This window comes from Xenopus tropicalis, chromosome 8 (assembly GCF_000004195.4).
Source record: "Xenopus tropicalis strain Nigerian chromosome 8, UCB_Xtro_10.0, whole genome shotgun sequence".
Classification (NCBI taxonomy): Eukaryota; Metazoa; Chordata; class Amphibia; order Anura; family Pipidae; genus Xenopus; species Xenopus tropicalis.
In genome coordinates, this window is record NC_030684.2 from 105,268,736 (window position 1) to 105,291,904 (window position 23,169).

General features: G+C 38.4%; 1 protein-coding gene across 3 annotated transcripts in view; it reads right to left on the reverse strand.

Annotated features, from left to right (window-relative positions):
* Nucleotides 1–23,169, reverse strand: part of tyro3 (TYRO3 protein tyrosine kinase) — a 106,490-nt gene that overhangs the window by 70,033 nt on the left and 13,288 nt on the right. For 2 of the 3 annotated variants that reach the window (XM_012968690.3, NM_001079263.1), the window contains 5 exon segments: nucleotides 21,953–22,148; nucleotides 21,178–21,278; nucleotides 18,278–18,448; nucleotides 13,189–13,275; nucleotides 3,437–3,552 (listed from right to left, as the gene is read on the reverse strand). In XM_012968690.3, the coding sequence (XP_012824144.1) occupies nucleotides 3,437–3,552; nucleotides 13,189–13,275; nucleotides 18,278–18,448; nucleotides 21,178–21,278; nucleotides 21,953–22,148 (671 nt within the window). 3 annotated transcript variants of the gene reach the window in all.

Genomic DNA, 23,169 nt, shown 5'->3' on the forward strand with positions numbered 1-23,169 from the left:
CTTCCCTGCTAGAGGGCTGGGGTTGCCTTGGGCTGGTACATAATCCCAAAACATAATTTAAAACACATCTGCCCAATTTCTTTAGGTAAGATTTAGTCCTTTAGTCAACATATAGAAAGCACTATTACAAACACATATACTTATATTTTATTAAGTATTCACCACAGACGTATAAATGACTTCACTTTACGGACCACTAGATAAACAGAAAAGATACCAATTTACTAAGGTTACATGTACAGTTCATAATTTTCCATTTCTAAATATTACAATTAAAAATTAAATGTTGGTACAGATCAGTAGTTTGCTGCACATTACTGCTCTTCTACTATTACCATTCTATTTCCTCCTACCCTTTTTAATTAATTTAATGTTTCTTTGGGCTGCAGTGATCTATGACTTTGACAAAGCACGTTCTTTCAAAAAGACAGCTAGCCAAAACAAAAACAGCAGGACAGAAAGGAAGCAGATATAGACACAAACCTCACTACATCACTTTTATCTACGTTACTATGATACTTTGTTGCAAATGCAGAATTATGGTGTCTTTTTAACATATCTAAAAACAAACAAAAAACAGCAGGGCATATATTTGAACATGTATGAGCTGCCAGGTTCAAATACCTCTTCCACTCTGCCATTGCCTAAACTAAATTTGGCTCCCTTTCAGAAAAAAATTCAAACTACTGACATTTAAAGCAGTGCACAACTCTGCCTCACCCTATATCTCTGAACTTACCTTCAAGTACTCACCAAAACTGTTTGGTGATCATAAATTTGACTGCAATTTTGAACTGGGTAATAAATCTGCTTCAACATGGAACTTCTGTCAGCTAAGTACAATACTAAATGCCATGTTGCTCACTTTTCTGTTTAAAGGACATGTAAAGCCTCCATTTGCCTACAATGTATATATTTGTACTGCATACATCCCCTCCACTTGCCAGCACCATCACATTTTCTTAAAGCAAACAGCAGCTTTCTACCTGTGACCATTTTTCCTCTGATACATAATCAGTTACATTTAAATCTGCAAACAGCATACACACACACAGACCCCTATTCAGCATACATTTCATCAAGAATACAGGCTCACACAGGCACAACTGTCTCTGATAAAAGTTCTGCTTTGTTTGAGCACTTTAATGGTAAAGCTGAGCTCAGGAGAAAAAAACTGAAGCAGACAGCTAGAGCTGAGTTTTCTATTGGAACCAGAAATGCCATCTCTTTACTGGCTGCTAAACTGGGGGGGCGTGTGTGTTTAGTAATCTGAGTTTAGAACAACTGAGCATGCCCACAAGCCAAAGCAAATTCCCTAGGGGGTTCAGAGTGGGTTACAGGAGGAGAAGGAAATCTAAGTGATTAAGGAGATGTTCTAGCCAGTGTGGCAGGTATTGAAAGATTTCAAAGAGGCTGTTCGCTGATTACATTTTTGTGTGTGGGGTTTACATGTCCTTTAAAGTATAACCCCGTCTATTGTACAAATGCAGGAATATGTTCATCCTTTAAGTATACCATAATAATAATTTTAAAAAATTCATTTTTGGAGACACAATTCACAAGTTCCCAGTGCCTAATCTGTTTGGGGGCTCATTGTCCAAAAGCCATCCAGTATGAGCAATTTTCTTGTTTTCATATGAACAGACCTGGCTATTAAAAGCATGTCCCTCTTGCAATAAAAACATTTTTCATACACATGAGCAGACTTGCTGAGCATAAGTGATATGCTCTTGTTTTTCAAAGGATATTATACTGATCATATTTTCATCCTCTACACAACATATATCTTATACTGCTTATCTTGCTGGGTAAGAGTATTCCCATGTCTGACTGATTGGAGACTGGCGCCTACAAACAAATGGAATTAATGACTGGCATATACCTTATACAATATACATGAGCTGGCATTTCTATAAAGCACCAGGGGCTCTGAAGCAACATTACATCTGCCTCTCCTGTAGATCCAGCAGCTGACGTTCTGCTTTTGCAGTTCTGAAATTACAGACGTATTTGTAGCTTCAATATTGCAGAATGACTCAGTCCCAATGAGGAAAAAAAAAATTCAGCAGATCTACTGAACTGCAGGCTGCTTGCAGAAACAACTGATTAACCTTCTCACCACAAGAGGATCTCGAAACAATATGCTACTGACTCTACTGGGAGCTAAATGTTAATGCTACAGCCTTCTCAAAGGTTGTTTTATGTATCTATCATCTATCTATCTATCTATTTACATAATCTTGCGGAAAAATGTAATAACAGTCGTTAACAAAAAAAAATATGTCCAATATGAACATGAAACATTTTTTCAAACCTATAGCACCAACAAGATTGAACATTTTATAGTCTGGACCAAGAGGCAAGTGTATGTGATCAAACATCTTAATGAAAAATGAAAAGTCCTTATATTTCCACCAAAATACACCTCTTTCGAGCAGGTCTTGAAAAATACACTATGCACAAAATTCCCACAGTAATGACTAATAAAAACTGTCTAATTTAAAGACTAGTATAATGTTAAATGTAAATGTTTGTTTCCATTTCTGATTTTTATCGTATTCCCTTAATGGTGCTGTTAGAAAATGAGAATATTCTGCTGTGCTGACCAAGGCTTTTCCTCATGGCATAGAGGCAATTTACTCATGTACAGAACCCACAGACTGGACCAAATAAGTCTTTGGAGGGCCAAATAAGACTTCTAAGAGTTGGGCCCTCAAAATCTTATTTGTCACAAACATATTTTTTGTGGAACCCAAATCAGTCCAGAAATCCAGTCCAATAGCACAAATTTTTTAAAATAGTCAACATTAACATCAAGGACAGCAAAAAATTTCCCCTTTCCACTACTTACTGACACTGCAGGTGTTTACAGTTATCTTATGGCCATTTCATCTGCTATGGATATGCCTTATTGCCCTACACAACCCATCAGCACCAGGTTAGCATTAAAAAAAGGACTCCATTAAAGCCTTATAAAGTCACAATGGGATGCAAAATTTGAAGTTGCTCTGGTGTGGTTTTGTCAGAAATCACTATCAACCCGAGGAACGTGATGGAGGAAAAGAAAAAAACTATCCTGTTTTTTCACTGTGACTTTCTGAGATTTATCAAGTGGAAATCTTAAAAAAATAAAATAAAATGTTGCCACTTAAAACCTGTTGAGATCACACAAAATTCAATGGGATATTTATTTTTTTAACATTCAAGCATGTTTGTTATGCAATCAAGATGAACCCATTTGAAATTTTTAATAAATGCATGTACAAATATGTTAGTTTTGCTGACGACATGATGGGAAACAAAATTTTTATACAGACTTAAATACAAATACAGCCAGACATCTACACAAATAGAATGTAGTTGAAAAGACAGCCTAAAATTGTTGGAAGTTAGATTGCCACTGGGACATTTATATTCAGAAATCTGAATCAAATACCTGGATTGTGCATGACTTGATCAGGGAGAAGCTATTAAACCCTGGACTCCATGTCACCGTTGCAGTACTGCCGGTCACTTTGCTTATAGTTACATTGAATGGTGGGTAAGGCAGGCCTAAAAACAGAAAAAAGAATATACGTACATATGTATGTACCATAAAACCATTAGAAAACATCTTAATAAAAAGAATCTTTCAATCCAAGTAGTTAAGTAAATATTCTGAAAAAGAGAGTCCTAGTGATTAATCTAAGCAGCTTTGCATAGCATCCAGAGTCACCACAGAGTCTCAGATGCACAGATAATACCCTAATTTATACTGTCATGTAAAGGGAAGGGGGTTGTGATTAAAAAAAATAATAAAGTATGTTTCACTGCACTCATGTTGAAAAATAGCTATACTGCTGTGGGCTAATTGCTAGGATCACTTTCACATGCTGACCTGCAGCGGGAAATTCAGGATAATATTCCATCTATCAGAGTTTTATCTCAAAGAAATGCAACAATATTTCAAACAAAGCATAAAAATAAATCTAATATTTTTTTAAAATGAATCAAAAAAATCCTTTTGGATTTAATTACTGTTTAAATAATTTTTTTAGTAGACTTAAGGTATGAGATCCAAATTACGGAAATACCCCTTATCCGGAAAAACCTGGGTCGTGAGCATTCTGGATAATGGGTCCCATACCTGTACATACAAATTATTTGTATAACTGAACTTAAAATATTTAACATCTGTTCTTAGCATTCCTTTATATACATCTATCGGAATCAACACTATGAGCCAGATTTATCAAAGTCCAAATTTCCAAACGTGTGTTAATTGCGCAAAAAATCATACAAAAATATCGTGGTACGATCCGAAAGTTCCAAAATTTTCGTATATCTGAATGACTGTAAACAGTGCAAAAAACTTTCTGACTTTGAACCTTCAGTGCATGATTTTGGAAGCCTCCCCTAGGACTCAATGGCACTCTGCAGCTCCAACCTGGCCAAAGGAAAGTCACGATACCAATGCTTGAATGAAAAACAAAACTTTCGTACTAGAAAAAGTAGTGGAAATTAACGAAAAAAATTGTAGAAAATACGCACACTTCTATAAATTGGAAAAATTACAAATTTTTGTAATCGACTAATATGTCTCTCTTTGAAAAGCTAAAATACAGACTATTTACTCAGACCATGATATGATCATGACTTTTTCCATGATAATTTATGGTGCCAAATATAATTAATCTTTTGTCAATTACCTCTTCCCAAAACATTGGTGGGCACATGTTCTATAATCATGGGCTACTATCATTTGAAAAAATCATGGCAATCAATATACCTTATGTGCCATTCTTTACAGGGCTAAGTCAGTCCTTTGCATTTCTGTGCTTTACTTAATACTGTGCATATTTTTTAAGACACGAAGAAAAAAAGAAGATAGACCTAGAAATAAAAGCTACAACATACGGCACCCTATAGGTTAAAGAAGAGAAACTCTTATCATTCCATTGGCACTGAGCTGCTGCGTGCAGGGACTTAAATGGCAAGACTAATAATAAAAGCTCACATTTGCTTTACTTGACTTTTACATAACCATATTTAAGAGTTCTACAATCAGTGGGTGATGAAAAGGGCAGTGTGACAACTAGGTTATCTAAAATTCTCTCAAAGGATTCTTTCTTTGAACCTCTAATAGATTTAGGATCATTTTGGATTGAAGTTGTAAATGGAGAGGAGTAGATGCTGTAGAGGAGAGGTTGTCAAACCTTTTCAGTCAAGTCCCTCTTGAATGTCCCACCTAAGGCCAGGTCCCTCCTCCTTAAAGGTCCAACTTTTGATCAGGCCCCCTTTAGCTAAAGGAACATGTACAGATATGGGAAAATAGTGGTGTATCTAGGACGGCAAATACATTTTCACCTTAAATCTCACTCTAACTGCCACTCAAGTGGGCTTTCAGATATATCTAGGAGATCAAATTATCATTCTCCTCAATTCTCACCCTAACTGGCCCTCCTACCACTGCTCCAAGCCCTCCCAAGGGGGGGGGGGCAGCCCCACAGTTTGGAAATCACTGGTTTAGAGTTTCAGGCTCATAATAAAATCAATTCAAAGAAATCATGAGAAAAGGGAATACAAGTAGGGACGAACCGAATCCAAACCTTAAAATCACATGACTTTTTGTCACATAAACACAGAAGCTAAAAATCTGTCACCATGCACAAAGCATGTGGTTCTCTTTAAAGGAACAGTAAAACCAAAAATTGAAAGAGCTTTAAAGTAATTAAAATATAATGTACTGTTGCCCTGAACTGGTAAAACCGGTGTGTTTTCTACAGTAACACTACTAAAATTTAGGGCTCTGGCACACGGGGAGATTAGTCGCCCGCGGCAAAACTCCCTGTTCGCGGGCGACTAATCTCCCCGAGTTGCCTTCCCCTGCGAAATCGCGCCGCCGCGTCTGCAACTCGGGGAGATTAGTCGCCCGCGAACAAGGAGTTTTGCCGCGGGCGACTAATCTCCCCGTGTGCCAGAGCCCTTATATAATAAGCTGCTGTGTAGCCATGGGGGCAGCCATTCAAACTTGAAAAAAGGAGAAAAGGCACAGGTTACATAGCAGATAACAGATAAGCTCTGTAGAATACAATAGTGTTTTATCTGTTATCTGCTATGTGCCTGTGCCTTTTCTCCTTTGAATGGGGCTGCCCCCATGGCTACACAGCAGAGTATTTATATAAACTCTAGTAGCCTTCTGAAGCAAATACACAACTTTTACCAGTGCAGAGCAACAGTACATTATATTTGAATTACTTTTATACACTTTCATTTTATGGTGTTACTGTTCCTTTAATCCCTCCATGACTTAATCAGGTTCGGTTCGGTATTCAACCAAATCTTTCGCAAAAGATTTAGGTTTGGCCGGATCCCAAAATAGTGGATTTGGTGCATCCCTAAATACAAGTGATGATAAGAACTACTTTCTATATGGATCACAAAATTATCACAATACACATAAGTTAATAATCTAGGAACATCATGTCTGAAGCATTTTAAAACTATGACGGCATTTTGTTGCTTGTAAAAAAACTGAAAATTGATTTTGACACAGTGTTGTTTTCAAGTTACAGGCTGAACATATAAATCTTCATATCTCAGTATGCCAAGAAATAGTATTTCACTGTGCTTATTATATGCAGTAACCATGGCAACACAAAGTACAGCAATGTGCACACAATGTATTTCCATGATTCTAAGCAGAAGGGTCAGATGCCAGCATACCTGCGCAAGCTTGAAAAGCACATATTCCCAAATGCAGGGTTCAAAAGATACACGGCAGGTCTGGGACTTTATAGTATAGAGACATATTCGGTACTGCCAGATCATTTCTAAGTCACTCCATGTAGAAGGGGTAATTTGAAGTACAAAAACCAGACGGAAACTGCCATGTTCTCTGCACTTTGCACTGTGACCCACGTCATCTGTGGATGCATGTATTTCTGTTTCAGAATGGTATTCATGGGCCTGTGCTTTACTAAAGAATACAGCACTGCCTTTGGCAAGCATGTATTCATTGTGCACGGGCTCAAGGAGACACGCAAGATAGAAAGAGTTGAGTGGTGCATGGTGTAGAGTCCTGTCCTATGATAGCAGTAAGTACAGGGCTGCATTGCACATACCAGCACTGTACTCTGCACCTTATTATTATTAACATGTATTTATAAAGCACCAACATATTCTGCAGCCAGGCACCTAGTCACATACATCTTCTGTTACATACCCCTAGTCCAAGCTCTTGTCCCCCACCATTTGTATGTCTAGTACCTCTACCCCTGCTCCTTGTCAACACACGTGTGCATTTACTGGCCAAGTTGTCTATGGTTCCCAGGCAGCAACCACCGTGTGTTTGCTCAATTGCCTGACACAGCACTGGCGTTGTACAATAAATGGATTTATACACTGAATATACAGATTTACATACAAAAAACAAATAACCAATACAAGAGGAAAAGAAGGCCCTGCTTAATAAAGGCAAAGGCACACAGGCTATTAAAGGCCACGACTTTTTAAAAAGTCGGTCACAACGATTAATCACAGCGACTTACATGCCATAGTGTTCTATATAAGTTGCTCCAACTAATCACAGGCCATTTGTGCTGAGCAGAATAGCCACAGCAACTTTTCAAAAAAGAGAAGAGGTATGACACATAATTTGTGCTGGACAGGGGCGTGACTTCAATGGAAGAAGACTCTATGGCTGCTGGGGGGGCTAGGAGTGTAGTGGTAACAGTGAGGCCATAATTAAGGAGCAATTTTAAAATATTTTGGTAGAATGTCAATTTATAAATATTTTGTGGCCCTAAATTGGATTTGATGTGGGGCCCAGTTACACCACTGGTGCTGGATTTTAAATCTGTCTGAAGGCTCAGAGACAGCAATGCCCCAAATGTAAGTGCTCATAAAAGCAAAGGTCGCATTTTTGTTGCAACAAATTTTTCTGCCACAGTTTCGCAAAAAAATTTGCAGATGGGGCAATGTGAAGTTTAGCTGCGAATCCATGCCTGGCGAAAAAAATGTGCTCCTCGCTAGTGATTGTCCTGCATAGCTCATAATCCCAAAGCATGCTGAGAGCTGTCATTTAGAACCAGCTAAATTGTCAAATGCCAACAATCCCTCATAATTTCTTTTAAAGAAGCAAAATAACAGATTATCTTTACCCTCGGGTGCATGTTATTCCTAGCAGGTTCTTCATCTTTATCTGGTTACAGCAGGGATTCAAAGAATAGTTCACCTTCAGTTCATGAACTTTTAGCATGACATAGACAGTATTTGAGGTCATTTTGCTCTCATTTTGTATAGTTTTCTGCACCAATCTGACTTGGAATTTGATCTGCAGGAAGCTGACTCATAGTCTAACTAACTGAGCATGTACACAGGTCTTGCTTTTGGTGCAGGAGTGAGGCATTATGGGAACTTTCTTTACACAGCTCAGCGTTTTTTCTTGCTGTTTGGCTTCTGATCATCTAAACAGGAGAAATATGGGGAGACTTAAGGGCACTATTGAGAGAACTGAAGGTATGCCTGTAGCTAACTCTTTATTAGCCTTTCCTTCTCCTTTAATATCCCCTTTAAGGCACGCACATCCATCCATAGGGCAAGTAATTTTTTCAAATCAGAGCATGCCAGTGGTGCCGAAAAGGTATATACACCTTTCTTGGATGACTTGTAATATCATCAGTTGCCCCAATCTAGGAAAAATTGACTATAATAATTTACATATATATATATATATATATATATACATATATATATATATATATATATATATATATATGTAGGTAGCTAAGAAGCTGCACACCACAAAATGTAGATGAAACCTGGGTGCCAGTGCAAAACTTAAATATATACACAGGGGGTGACGGCACACACAGGAATTTATACGCAGGAGTCAAAAGTTTGAAAAAAACAAAATGAGGATTTATTTAGTCCGACGTTTCAGTTCCCACTGGAACTTCCATCAGGGAAAGTTCCAGTGGGAACTGAAACGTCGGACTAAATTAATCCTCATTTTGGTTTTTTTTTCAAACTTTTGACTCCTGCGTATAAATTCCTGTGTTTGCCGTCACCCCCTGTGTGTGTATGTATATATATATTTTGCTGGCTAAACCCTTAGATGTTTATTGACATGACTTTTTGTTCTGCAGCCAGGGAGATGCATCACCCACCAGCAGCTTACATATAAATGTGACTCTACTACCCTCAAGAGTTTAAATACCGGGGAATTCCCTACCAGTCATTTGAACTGAAGAAGCCACTCGGATGAGTGGTGAAACGTTTTCAAGAAAAACTCAGAAAAGTCCAGTTGTTTTAGACTTAATTCTACTAGATACAACAAAGGAGTGGCTCAAGAAGAAGCACATTAAGGTCATGGAGTGGCCTAGTCAGTCTCCGGACCTTAATCCAATAGAAAACCTATTGAGGGAGCTCAAGCTCAGAGTTGCACAGAGACAGCCTCGAAACCTTAGGGATTTAGAGATGATCTGCAAAGAGGAGTGGACCAACATTCCTCCTAAAATGTGCGCAAACTTGAAGAAACGTTTGACCTCTGTGCTTGCAAACAAGGGTTTTTCCACTAAGTATTAAGTCTTTTTTTGTTAGAGGGTTCAAAAACTTATTTCACTCAATGAAATGCAAATCAGTTGCTATCTTTTATTTAAAGTTATTTTTTCGATTTTCCTTTTGATGTGCTATCTGCCACTGTTAAAATAAACCTACCATTGAAATGATACTGTTCTGAGACTTTTCATTTCTTTGTCATTGGACAAACTTACAAAATCAGTGAGGGGTCAAATAATTATTTCCTCCACTGTATATATATATATAATGGTTTATGCCCCCAAATATCAAGATTAAGGTATATGGGCTTTTGCCATCACTGTGTTCACGACTACCCTCACACCCCTGTTTACACCTGTCTCTAATCTGCTCAGTGTTTCTCAGTCCTGAAGGGAACGGCTTTACACTTGGCACAAGAGCAGCAGCTTTCCTCATGGTACCTAAACCAAATGACAGGGCTCCTTGGCAGCAAACATACAACGTGAAACAAAGGGACCCAGAAAAAGCAAACACACAACTTGGCAAAACATATCCCTTAGGGTGAGTTTATTTTCTGCTAGTTACACAGATCAGTGGATTGCACTCTCTCCAAACCTGACCTAGATTTCCTTTTGTTTTCTTCCACGAACAGGCAGCTCAGATATAGGTCTGCATAACAAGCAGCTACCCAGAGCCTTGTTTAAAAAGCGTCTGGTTACAAACATTTTGTCTCTGGAAATCCTTTTAAGCCAGCAGCAAATCAGCAGAATGTTATGTTACCTTAGGCCTCAGGTCACAATACGCCCCTCAAAGAGCTTTCTATGCAGCTATAATCTTTGTTTTGCTGTTGTACAGAAAGTACTGGTCAATTAAGTTGCCTGATTTGTGTAACTTTTGGGTCTAATTCTAAAAATCACTCTCCTTGGGTAATTAAAAGGCCCCTATTCTCCTGTCAAACATGCCTTACATATTTAAAGGGGAACTCCACCCAAAATACAACTTAAACCTTTTGAAAAGTAAGCATAATTTCAAGCAACTTTGCAATATACCATATATCGAGTTTGAGCCAATTCGAATATAAGCGGAGGTACCTAATTTTACCTAAGAAAACTAAAAAAAACTTACTGACTCAAGTATAAGCCTAGGGTGGGAAATGCAGCAGCTACTGCATTCAAATAAATACCAATAAAATGACATTAAACTAGCTCTAGTGGAGAAGAGGGTCAACAAAAACAATATGGTATCAACAATGATACCTTAAGAGTACTACCTCCTTAGCTCAATCAGCAACCAAGCTAAAGCACAAAGAATTAAAATCCTTCAAAACTATATATAGTTTATATAGAATATAAAGTGCAATGTCTAGTGCAGAAGGGGACAGGTGAGGATGGTAGATGAAGATGAATTTGGGAGCAGGCCAGGGCACTGGAGGGTGTGGTTGTGGGTACCCTAATTTACACACAAAGGACAGAGGGTGCTAGTCTGGAGGGGCCCATGGCACCCGACTCAAGTGTAAGCCGAGGGTGACTTTTTCATTTTTGGTGCTGAAAAACTAAGCTTATACTCGAGTACATACAGTACATCAATTAAAAAAAATATGCAGTCTTTTTGTGATTTGCAATGAAATAATATGGTTTGGAAGCATTACCTAAGCCTGGCCCCCCCTGTTCTCCTGCGGATCTGGCTGACTACTTTGAGACTCTAAAAAAATGAAACAGAAGTCAACTGTCCTCAGCCTTAATATCAAGGACTGACAAAAAGGGAAGATGTAAAGCTTGTTGGATATGCTTATCAGCACTAATATGTCTTATGGTGGCCATACACAGGCAGATTAAAGTAGTTTATTGGCCTGTGTATGGTGCCAGTTGACAGGGCCAAAACGACTGCTACCTCGCTGAAACTCATGCAGATATCGATTGAACAAGTTTGATACTCCCATCTGATTAAGGACAGCATCTGCGCATTGATGAGCTCCTTGATCTAATGGCCTGCATACCAGCAATTATAATCCAATTTTTGGGCCAAACAATCAGATTGGCTAGATATTGCTCATCTCAGATCAGATCAGACAGATATTTTGCCCACCTTAGATCATCTAAATAAATATTGCCACCACGGTAAATCTTTTAAATACCCTTTAAGCACACTGTTGCCTGGAAAAGAACACCACCGGTGTTAAGTATTTTTAGAGTTAGCTGTGAGATGGGTTGGAAAGCAGGATAATAAGCGATGATAGCATCCTTTTTTGACACATACACACACGGGTTATATATGTGTATATATAGTATATTATGGGCTTGCTACCTAAAGCTTTCAGTGTGCAAGATCAGACAAATTTGGGATTGTGGTCTAATGACGGCAAGATACTTCAAATAACTTTAGGAACTGCTATTCAAATAGCATTAGGAACTGAGGATTGAATAAACTAGTGGAAAAAGGGAATAAAATGTGGTATGTGCAAATAAAACCTGCAAATGTCTAATGAACAATATTAGACAGTGAAATGCTCATTTATGTTCTCAATTTTGCACAATTTTTTATTACATTACATATAAAAAGGTGGTGGGTAGTTACAATATTCAGAAATAGTGCTGTGCACAATTGTGTATGAGAAAATGAAACGGAGCAATTGCATGTCTGTACCTCTACTGGCTTTCCAGGGGTCATACTGTATCTGTGTAATATAGCCCATAAATAACACTCACACAGGGATAAAAATAGCAACACAGGGAATGACGCTGTAGGGGGCTGCCTTTTTGTGTTGCAGGTGAAAAGACTGTTTTACTGTAGGACAAAACACAGGCTTTAGAATGAGAAATAATATACAGTCTTGAGTCTTGATTGGATGAACTTTATGAATAACAATTAAGGGATCCATGTAGCATGCAAGCAGATAGAGAGAAGGAAAAAGCTAATAGTAAAAGAGAGCAAATAAAAAAAATTAGAAAACTAAAGTTTATTATTATTATTTTCTTCATTGATATTTATATAAAAAGTGCATTGTGTTTGAAAAAAATACAATGTAACAAAAATATAAAAAAAATCTATTGTGATACACTGCATATGCAGTGTCTAGTGTATGGAAAAATCAGTAAGAAAAATCATTTTCATTATATTTCCAAAGACAGCAAGGACAGCCATGGACATTGATAAATCAGCCTGACATTGAGCTAAGTATAAGAAAGCTTTGCACAAACAGAAAAGCCACGATGTGTTTCTGATTCTCAAAGTTGCAGAATAATTAATGGTGCTCTACCTTGGTATTTCAGAGCCCAAGGCCTGCCTTGTTTATACATCCTGAGGCAAGGACTTACAATCAATACACAACGCCCCATTGTTGTGAACTAAAACTCCCAGGATGCTGTACTGCAGTGAACAACAACCAGCCTTGGTTATACATTCCTGGTAGGGAGCACTCTTGCTTTACTCTGTAGGAGCCAGTTGCAAAGAACGGCAGGCTTAAATAAAAGAAGAATTAAAATAAAACATAACTCTTTAGCTATAATTATCAATATATGGAGAAACAAGTGATGCTGTAACTAGCAGAAAGCCGTTAAGTAAATTAATGTTGAACAATGTATCGCCCCATTGGGAAAAATTTGTCTGTAGATTCTATTGTATAGGAATATTTCTGATGTACAATCTCCAACACCTAATAAGCCCTCTTACCTTTGACTTCAACGATGGCTGTTCTGGAGGAGGAAACTCCCTTTGCATTGTGAGCTTCACATGAAAATGCAGTTCTTTCACGGATCCCTGAACAAAACAATAATATTTGGGAAATTAATAACTCTGAATATTTCTGCTCCTTTCCAATGAGCTGCATTGCTTTGTGAAAGTCAGTAGATAATCAGTATTATTGAAGTGCTTGAGTGCCTGGTTTCAGTCTAGTTGCCAGGCTACACTCCTAAAACGAAAGGAACTAATTAAAAGAAGTTGAGTGGTGGTGGTAAGGAGTTTGTAGGAAATGCATACAGTGTTCTATAGGCAGAGATTATCTATATTTGAATAAATCTCAGAGATTTTGCTGTAAAAATATCATCATATCAGAGAAATGTGAATTTATTTTACAATAAAGGACAGAAAAAAGTATGTTCATACCATGTCGCACATATGTAACAGCTCTTAGTTCTGCCTACAGTAAGTATAATTTTTCTGATTCCAATTTTTTAGCGCTAAAAGTTGCGACAATTCTGAATGCAAACATACTCCATCTAAAACTTGTCAAGATCATGTAGAAGTCAGTGGTAGATATCCCTTTCCTACTCTGCAAGATCTTTCTTTGCTTCTAATCTTTAGAGGTTTTCAGATTTTGGACACTGGTTTATGTGCGACAATTCAAAAAAAAGTTTTCCCACACATGCCTTTTCAGTTCATAGTTTTTGATAAATGACATTCGTGGAAACGAGTTTATTCAAATTTACAAAAAAAAGGAGAGAAATGAGAGTTTTAAGAAATCTGCCTCCATCTTGTCACATTTGATGGCATAACAACTGTATATGGGGAATTAAGCTGGCCGTACAAAGGGACACTCCCCTATTTGCTAAATTTTTAAATATGAATTTACAATAAATGGTCCAGCTCAGGCTTATCCGATTATTCAGTCTCAAGGCCAGGGATCTGCAGAACCATTTGACCAATGTGGTCCTACCCGGACTTTATTTTTCAGCCTTTGTGAATTGTTTTTCATTCCCTTAAACAGGGCTTTGTATAATTATACATTTATAACAATTGTTGCTCTGTGAGGGGGCAGGTGATGTAAAATGATGTCATGGCTAGGGGTGTCATGGGGCAGATTCATGATGTCAGTGGGCGGAGTTGTGCTAGCAAGGGTTGAATCAGGGGGGGATTTGGGGGGAGTGAGGGGGATTCTGTGTTCTAAAATCTAGGATTCCTGGAGGGCTCCAAGCTGCCTGCTGGGTTTCTGTTCATGGCCTTTTGTGCATAAAATAAAAAAATTGTTAATTACTGTGCAAGGTAAGAAATACAGTGGAGGAAATAATTATTTGACCCCTCACTGATTTTGTAAGTTTGTCCAATGACAAAGAAATGAAAAGTCTCAGAACAGTATCATTTCAATGGTAGGTTTATTTTAACAGTGGCAGATAGCACATCAAAAGGAAAATTGAAAAAATTACTTTAAATAAAAGATAGCAACTGATTTGCATTTCATTGAGTGAAATAAGTTTTTGAACCCCTACCAACCATTAAGAGTTCTGGCTCCCACAGAGTGGTTAGACACTTCTACTCAATTAGTCAACCTCATTAAGGACACCTGTCTTAACTAGTCACCTGTATAAAAGACACCTGTCCACAGAATCAATCAATCAAGCAGACTCCAAACTCTCCAACATGGGAAAGACCAAAGAGCTGTCCAAGGATGTCAGAGACAAAATTGTAGACCTGCACAAGGCTGGAATGGGCTACAAAACCATTAGCAAGAAGCTGGGAGAGAAGGTGACAACTGTTGGTGCGATTGTTCGAAAATGGAAGGAGCACAAAATGACCATCAATCGACCTCGCTCTGGGGCTCCACGCAAGATCTCACCTCGTGGGGTGTCAATGATTCTGAGAAAGGTGAAAAAGCATCCTAGAACTACACGGGAGGAGTTAGTTAATGACCTCAAATTAGCAGGGACCACAGTCACCAAGAAAACCATTGGAAACACATTACACCGCAATGGATTAAAATCCTGCAGGGCTCGCAAGGTCCCCCTGCTCAAGAAGGCACATGTGCAGGCCCGTCTGAAGTTTGCCAATGAACACCTGAATGATTCTGTGAGTGACTGGGAGAAGGTGCTGTGGTCTGATGAGACCAAAATAGAGCTCTTTGGCATTAACTCAACTCGCTGTGTTTGGAGGAAGAAAAATGCTGCCTATGACCCCCAAAACACCGCCCCCACCGTCAAGCATGGGGGTGGAAACATTTTGCTTTGGGGGTGTTTTTCTGCTAAGGGCACAGGACAACTTATTCGCATTAATGGGAAAATGGACGAAGCCATGTATCGTGAAATCCTGAACGACAACCTCCTTCCCTCTGCCAGGAAACTGAAAATGGGTCGTGGATGGGTGTTCCAGCACGACAATGACCCAAAACATACAGCAAAGGCAACAAAGGAGTGGCTCAAGAAGAAGCACATTAAGGTCATGGAGTGGCCTAGTCAGTCTCCGGACCTTAATCCAATAGAAAACCTATGGAGGGAGCTCAAGCTCAGAGTTGCACAGAGACAGCCTCGAAACCTTAGGGATTTAGAGATGATCTGCAAAGAGGAGTGGACCAACATTCCTCCTAAAATGTGCGCAAACTTGGTCATCAATTACAAGAAACGTTTGACCTCTGTGCTTGCAAACAAGGGTTTTTCCACTAAGTATTAAGTCTTTTTTTGTTAGAGGGTTCAAAAACTTATTTCACTCAATGAAATGCAAATCAGTTGCTATCTTTTATTTAAAGTAATTTTTTCGATTTTCCTTTTGATGTGCTATCTGCCACTGTTAAAATAAACCTACCATTGAAATGATACTGTTCTGAGACTTTTCATTTCTTTGTCATTGGACAAACTTACAAAATCAGTGAGGGGTCAAATAATTATTTCCTCCACTGTATAATGGCTAGACTGCAAAAAAAGCTTTAAGAATTCGCAAATCCCTACAAGGTTATACAGTTTTAACCACTGCTAAAAATCAAACTACCATCTGCCATGTTTTTTAACTTTGTGCCACCACCCCAAGCTACAATGTACCAGCATATAATGTTTCAGCATTATCACACTATATGTATCTGAGGGGACAAAATATAATAGATACTGGCACATAATGGCTCTCCACCCATAACTGAAAAAGATGAACCCCTGAGAGATACAAGACTGAGCATCTGCCAGTAAATTGTGAAACATATTCTATTTCGCAGCAGCTTGTGCAGATTCACTCCCAGTTTTTTTTTTAAAGAAGAAATTATAATTACACCATTAGGAATATCTATTGTTGGAACAAGTGTGCTTGTGTTTAAAGCAAACCCACAAATACATAATGCCCAAATGCTGAAAAGCAGTAAAGGTCAGGGAGGACACAGTTACAGGCACAAGGCAAGCCCTATAACATCACTGCTGATGTCTGGGTGGCTCATGACTGGCTGTATTTCAGAGCAAAATAATACTTCTAGCACAGACAGACTATGTCCTTAAAGGAACAGTAACACCAAAAAATTAAAAGTGCTTTAAAGTAATTAAAATATAATGTACTGCTTCCCTGCACTGGTAAAAGGTGTGTTCTTCCTTCAGAAAGATTTATATACTTTATATAAATAAGCTGCTGTGTAGCCATGGGGACAGCCATTCAAGCTGGAAAAAGGCACAGTTTACATAGCAGATAACAGATAAAGCTCTGTAGAATGCAATGGTGCTTTACAGAGCTTATCTGTTATCTACTATGTAACGTGTCATTTAGACCTATTTCAGCTTGAATGGCTGCCCCCGTGGCTACACAGCAGCTTATTATATAAACTATAGTAGTTTTTGTGAAGCAAACACACAACATTTACCAGTGCAGGGCAACAGTACATTATATTCTACTTACTTTGATACATTTTTATTTTTTGGTGTTACTGTTACTTTAAACTGCTGTTTGTAGCTACATACAGTATTTAACAAAGAACAATAAATCAGTAAGGGCCACACTGGGTGGCCTATTCAGTGGCATTGGTTATAAAATTGAGGAAAATAAATAGAAGAGAATCCCTTGCAATTCAACACGGTTGACAAGAGATAGAGAGAGTGCGTTCTATTTACAAACAGAAAAATCCCAAGGCTAAAAAGCCACTGCCGATTCCTAACTTTTTTTTTATTTTTTTATAACTTTTATTGCTTTTGTGTTATTATGTCTACCTGTAAAAGAAAAATATTTGTCATACCAAAAACTGTATATAGTATTTCTAGTACAACAAAATGTGATTTCACCTATATGTGCAACTTTTAAACTCATGGCTGTTTTGGAAAAATCCTATTGTCAGTATGTCTATGAAGATTCTCATTCATCCAGGTCATGATATACAGTATCTAGTAGAATTAAGTCTAAAACAACTGGACTTTTCTGAGTTTTTTTTTTTCCTTGAAAACGTTTCACCACTCATCCGAGTGGCTTCTTCAGTTCAAATGACTGGTAGGGAATTCCCCGGTATTTAAACTCTTGATGGTAGTACAGTCACAGACAACCAATCACATAGTTCATCATTATCAAAGAGAATCATGGTACCATTGTGATTGTATCATACCTTCTTACACCTGTCAGTTTCAGATAACACCTAACTGAACAAGTTCAATGGAACCATTGTGATTGGATGCCTGTGACTATACTACCATCAAGAGTTTAAATACCGGTGAATTCCCTACCAGTCATTTGAACTGAAGAAGCCACTCGGATGAGTGGTGAAACGTTTTCAAGAAAAACTCAGAAAAGTCTTCTAGATACTCCTATTGTCAGTGTTTTAAAAGACTGCCTTAAAGATGGCCGCCACTGCTGGCCAATGATAGTTCTATAACAGCTTATTTTTATTCCAGGGTTTTACACAGTTAAACAGAAGAACAAAGAATCTATGGTGTTGGAATGCTAGATCATTATTTTCCTTATTTTATAATTCCCAGTATTGTCCACTTTAGTGATAACTCAATGAATACTTGTTATACTATTAATGGAAAGACAGACGGGTCTTGTCCATTGTATTTTTAGCTGCTCATTAACTTAATGCAAAATAATCTTACATTACCTGGAATTTGCAAGACAGATGGAGAACTTTCGGATTTTCCCAGAGGGGAATCTCCCACCCACCAAAAAATGACCAGAGGCTCAGGTGGTCCGACAGCCGCACAAGTCATGTTAAATGGAGAGTTTGGAGTCACAGACAGATCTTTTGGCTCGAGAGTAAAATATGGTACACCTGGGTATGAGGAGGTGCAAAAGTATGTTTTAGCTGTAAACATGGAACAAACATTAAATAACACTATATCCACTGATAATTACAAGAAGTTGGATAAAATATGCCTATGCTTAAGTGCAGCAAGCAACCCACAAAATGCACTGTACCGACAATAAAGTCTCTTATATCTTGGAATGCTGGCATTTTAACAATATAATAATAATATAATTTATAATACAGCCCCCTGCAAAATGACCCAACAGGTGAGTGGTGGTGAGGGCATATTGTTGGTCTATTGAGGGGGAGAATGGCCCTGAATCGAAAAGTGGGTGGGTGTGCATGTGTACTTTTGGAAAAAATAAAGTGGTCTGCAGGTGAATGATGTCCTTTGAGATTACAACTGGCTTTTATCCTAGCATTCAGCGGAGTACTGAAAACGCACTGGACCCCCCTGCAAAAAAATCTTTAAAGCGGCCTAGTGCACACAGGTACCTAGCCGCTGCCCCCTCCCCACCTGCTCTTTGATGCACGCCCCTGCAAATATCAAGCAGTGGGCGCACATAACTTTGGCAATGAGAGTGGCTATAGAGAAAGCAGACCCCGCAGCCCATGCCCCTCTTTCACCTCCCCCTGCGACGGAGGTCTGCTTCCTGTACAGTTACACCACTACATGCATTAATAAATAAAACTAACGTCCGAGTCTGTTACAGCATATGCAGTATTATAAGTGTGAAACAATAAAGGACTGATATATTCCCCTGTAACTAATATGCCTCAGTGATATCTTCCTGCACTGATCTCAGATATTCATAGCTAATTTTCCTATATATAGAAAAGTCCTGGAAACGTAACAGCAGGCCGACTCTAATCATTTCATCGGCAGAACCCCCACACTGCCATTCTACAATTATATATTATTCCTTTCCTAAGATGAAATGAAGAGGCGATGGATTTCATCAACATAAAAACAGATACACTAAATCAATAACAAGCGGATGCTGCTTTGATGATTTGAGGGTTAAGCGTGCCATCCAGCCTACGCTAAACAGCCCAGACGGAGGGAAAGTGATAAAATAAAGCTACTTCTCCCTTTCTGACAAGAGTATTTAAAACTCAAGCGGCACATTTCCAGGTTTAATGCAAGACATATGCCTTCCAGTGCCAGGAACATGCAGCAACTTTCACAGCAATGGGCATTTTATCGCTGCAATATGGCTCTTAATAAGACAGATACTGCCAAATGGATCACTTACTGCAGGCCAAGGTATAGACCTGATTAATCACAAAGCCACATTCTGATAAAGTGAATATTGATCCAACATGCCAAACCAGTTAACTTCCATAGCTAACTAACTACAACTCCCAGAATTCCTGAATAGACAAATAAATACAATGGGTTGTTTATGTATAAATCTAAGATCAGAACAAAATGGCTCTAATAATATGCCAAGGCAAGGGGGATATGAGGTGTGGGAATTCACTTAAATGGCAGCCTTGACAATAGCAGTCACAAGGGCAACGTGTGCTCCAGTCTAATAACCAACAGCAAATGGTTTTTTTTTTTGTTTTTTTTTAAATGTTTTACTGCATTCGCCTAGTATTAGCTAATGAATGGTTAAGATGAACAACTAGGCCACCGCAGACCTGGCACCATATTAATAATATATACATTTTGGACAGCTTTAAATGCTAAGTTCACATTACTGTGATTACCGTGACAGTGAATGATAGCACCCAACTATAAGCTTAAATCAGTGAAATGCACAAAGAAGCACATTCCTATACAGCATGACAGACTTAAAATAACTATGACAGTCGATGAGTATTATAAGAAAGCTATAGAGAACTATGTTATCTAAAACACAGTTGAGAATTTGGGAAATACTTTGCTGCTGGTTAACAACTGTGATGTTCCTTGTGAGGATTTATACTAATGTGAATATATGTGCTCAGTATTATTCTGCAGTCAAATATATTAAAGGACAAGGAAACACATTACAACATATTTAAGTATTTAATAGAGTACCCCCTGCTGAATACGCCATTTTTTCTTTTGTGACACAGTTAAAATGGCCACTGTAAACCTACTGTGCATTCATGAAATTTTTCCTTGCGTGTTCAGTTCTCAGGGTCACTGTGTTTGTACTCCTGTTGGAATTACTTGCTCCCGAGCGCACCTACTGTGCATGCACTGCTTATTTATAGGAGAGATTGTGCATACTCAGTCTTGGTGTGGGAGAGATGCATTGTGGGTATTTTTTTGTATTTACTCTGATATTTTTTCTGAACTAAGGCATTGTAGAGCACTGCAGAGTAGGTATGCCTTCAAGTATGCCTATCCTATGACTTAATATCTATGATAGACTTTCCTTGTCCTTTAAATTAGAGCAGTGATCCCCAACCAGTGGCTCGTGAGCACCATGTTGCTCACCAACCCCTTGGATGTTGCTCTCAGTGCCGCCAAACCAGATAGTTATTTTTGAATTCCTGACTAGGTGGCAAGTTTTGGTTGGATAAAAACAAGATTTACTACCAAATAAAGCCCCCTGTAAGCTGATAGTGCGCATAGAGGTTGCCTAATAGCCAATCTTAGCCCTTATTTGGCACCTCCATGAAATTTTATGATGCTTGTGTTGCTCTCCAAGTCTTTTTACATTTAATTGTGGCTCAAGGGTAAGAAAGGTTGGGGACATCTGAATTAGAGGAAGATCTGAATATAAACACATCTTGATGCTAAAATATATGCCTACCTTCCACCATAACCCAAATGGCATCTGATACAGACTTTCTCCCACTGTGCTCTGCCTCACACCAGTATCTGCCAGCATCCGGGCGCTCCACATTTTTTAAGCTGAAGAAAGAAAATAGAGACCTTTGATCTAATTAAGCAGAACCACAAGGGCTACTTGCCCAATTCATTTCTGAGAAGCAACACTTTGTTTAGATCACTTTTGCTCAGTCCATTATTCATTTAAACAACATAAAGACAAGCCTAATTTCACATCCCAAACCTTCTGCCATTATTCTGAAGATTTGGAATAAAAAGGGGCAAAACACCCAATATCAAGTCAGCTGCCCTGTAGGGTGTCTGTACCATACCTATCAACTGCTCCTGGGCAGATCCCCCAAGACTCAGTGACTTATATAGTCAATAAAGTATAAAGCAGTGTAAATGCGCCTTAGCTAAGATACTAAATTACCAGTCTAGGACCTTAATAACAATTCAAACAGCAGTGCAAATCTAACACCTTTTATGAACAATTCCAGCAGTCTAGCCCCTAAACAAACAATCCAATAGTACTGCCTAGGCTTAGGTCGAATATTTAAGGGCTTTAGTCTACACACTAAATTCTTTTTACTAACAACCAAGACTTCTATGAAGTTAAGTCCTTCTCTTAAAAACCCATTAAAAGCATTCCATATTGTAAGTTATTTAGAGCTTGCCTGTGTCACACTCAGGTACAGTCTAACCGTTACCATACAAGGAGATACATCACTTTTGTTTATGTCGGCCAGAGTCAGTACCTTAGGAAGCTGATCCAGTGATCTTCATCCACTGGAATATACATCTGGTCAGCACTCTGTACAGGGACCCCATCCTTGAGCCACTGAATCTCAGGCTCCTCCATGCCTTGCAAACTGCAGTTCAGCTTGGCTTCATGCCCCTGAGACACAGTCATGTTGTATCCATGACCCACAAATCCCAGTGCCTTAGTGCCATCTGAAAAAGACATAATGAGATAGATAACAGTTGACACATTCACCTGCTTGCATACCTCTTACATTCAAAATACATGCAATAACCAATGCCCTGCCCAAAATCTAATCTTACAATCTAAAAATCAGAGCTGTTAAGAAATATCACATCCAATAGTATTAGGCTAGAACTAAAATGTGTTAATTACTAATAAGTCCCTGATCCCTTTCCCACCCACCCAACAGTGTAATTACTGGGCGGTAAGGAGGGGAAATGGGAATTCCTTTAGTCATTGTATATTTTTGGCAGCTCATCTCTCTCAATGCCACCTACATCTCTGATCTTACATTTTACTGCAAGATTTGCTGTCATCCAAAATACTGTACAGATTCTCTTACACAAAAAATAATCTCTAATGAGACTCATCGTGCAGAGAGAAAAACGCAAAGGGCGATCACCGAACAGCATTGATATTAAATTCCAGTTAACAGATCTATGGCTCTCTCCCTTCTGGCCTGCTTTTAGCCATCCAGTGGTCCAATGAAAAATGATCGCTGTGAATATCTATTAATTGGATTTCTATGAAATTCCCTCACTCAATTACCACACATCATAGCCTAAATGATATGCAATATTATAAATGATCATAATCAACTTCCTGTAATATATATCTAACATCCTTATACTTTATAGCGGGGGACATTATTTACTATATAACTTGTACCGGCCACAAATAACCTGTAAAATATATCCTTAAAGATAGAGCTGAAGCCTGAGGTCTTTTGTGTTATGAGTCAATAAATCTTGTAGAAACTATACACTGCCCTACTTTAAAAAACAGGATAACAAAAGACACCTTGGAGTTCTATGAACTGGATAAAAGCCTTTGGCTTTTTGCCAATTTACAAGGAATGCCTTGGTGAATATCAAGATTCTTATCTTTTACAATGGGGCAAGTGCTGATGACACAACAGTTGGATTGTAATATTACGTGACAGTTACAACATTTACTTGTAAAAAAGTATAAGGCTGAAAGCTGGCAACA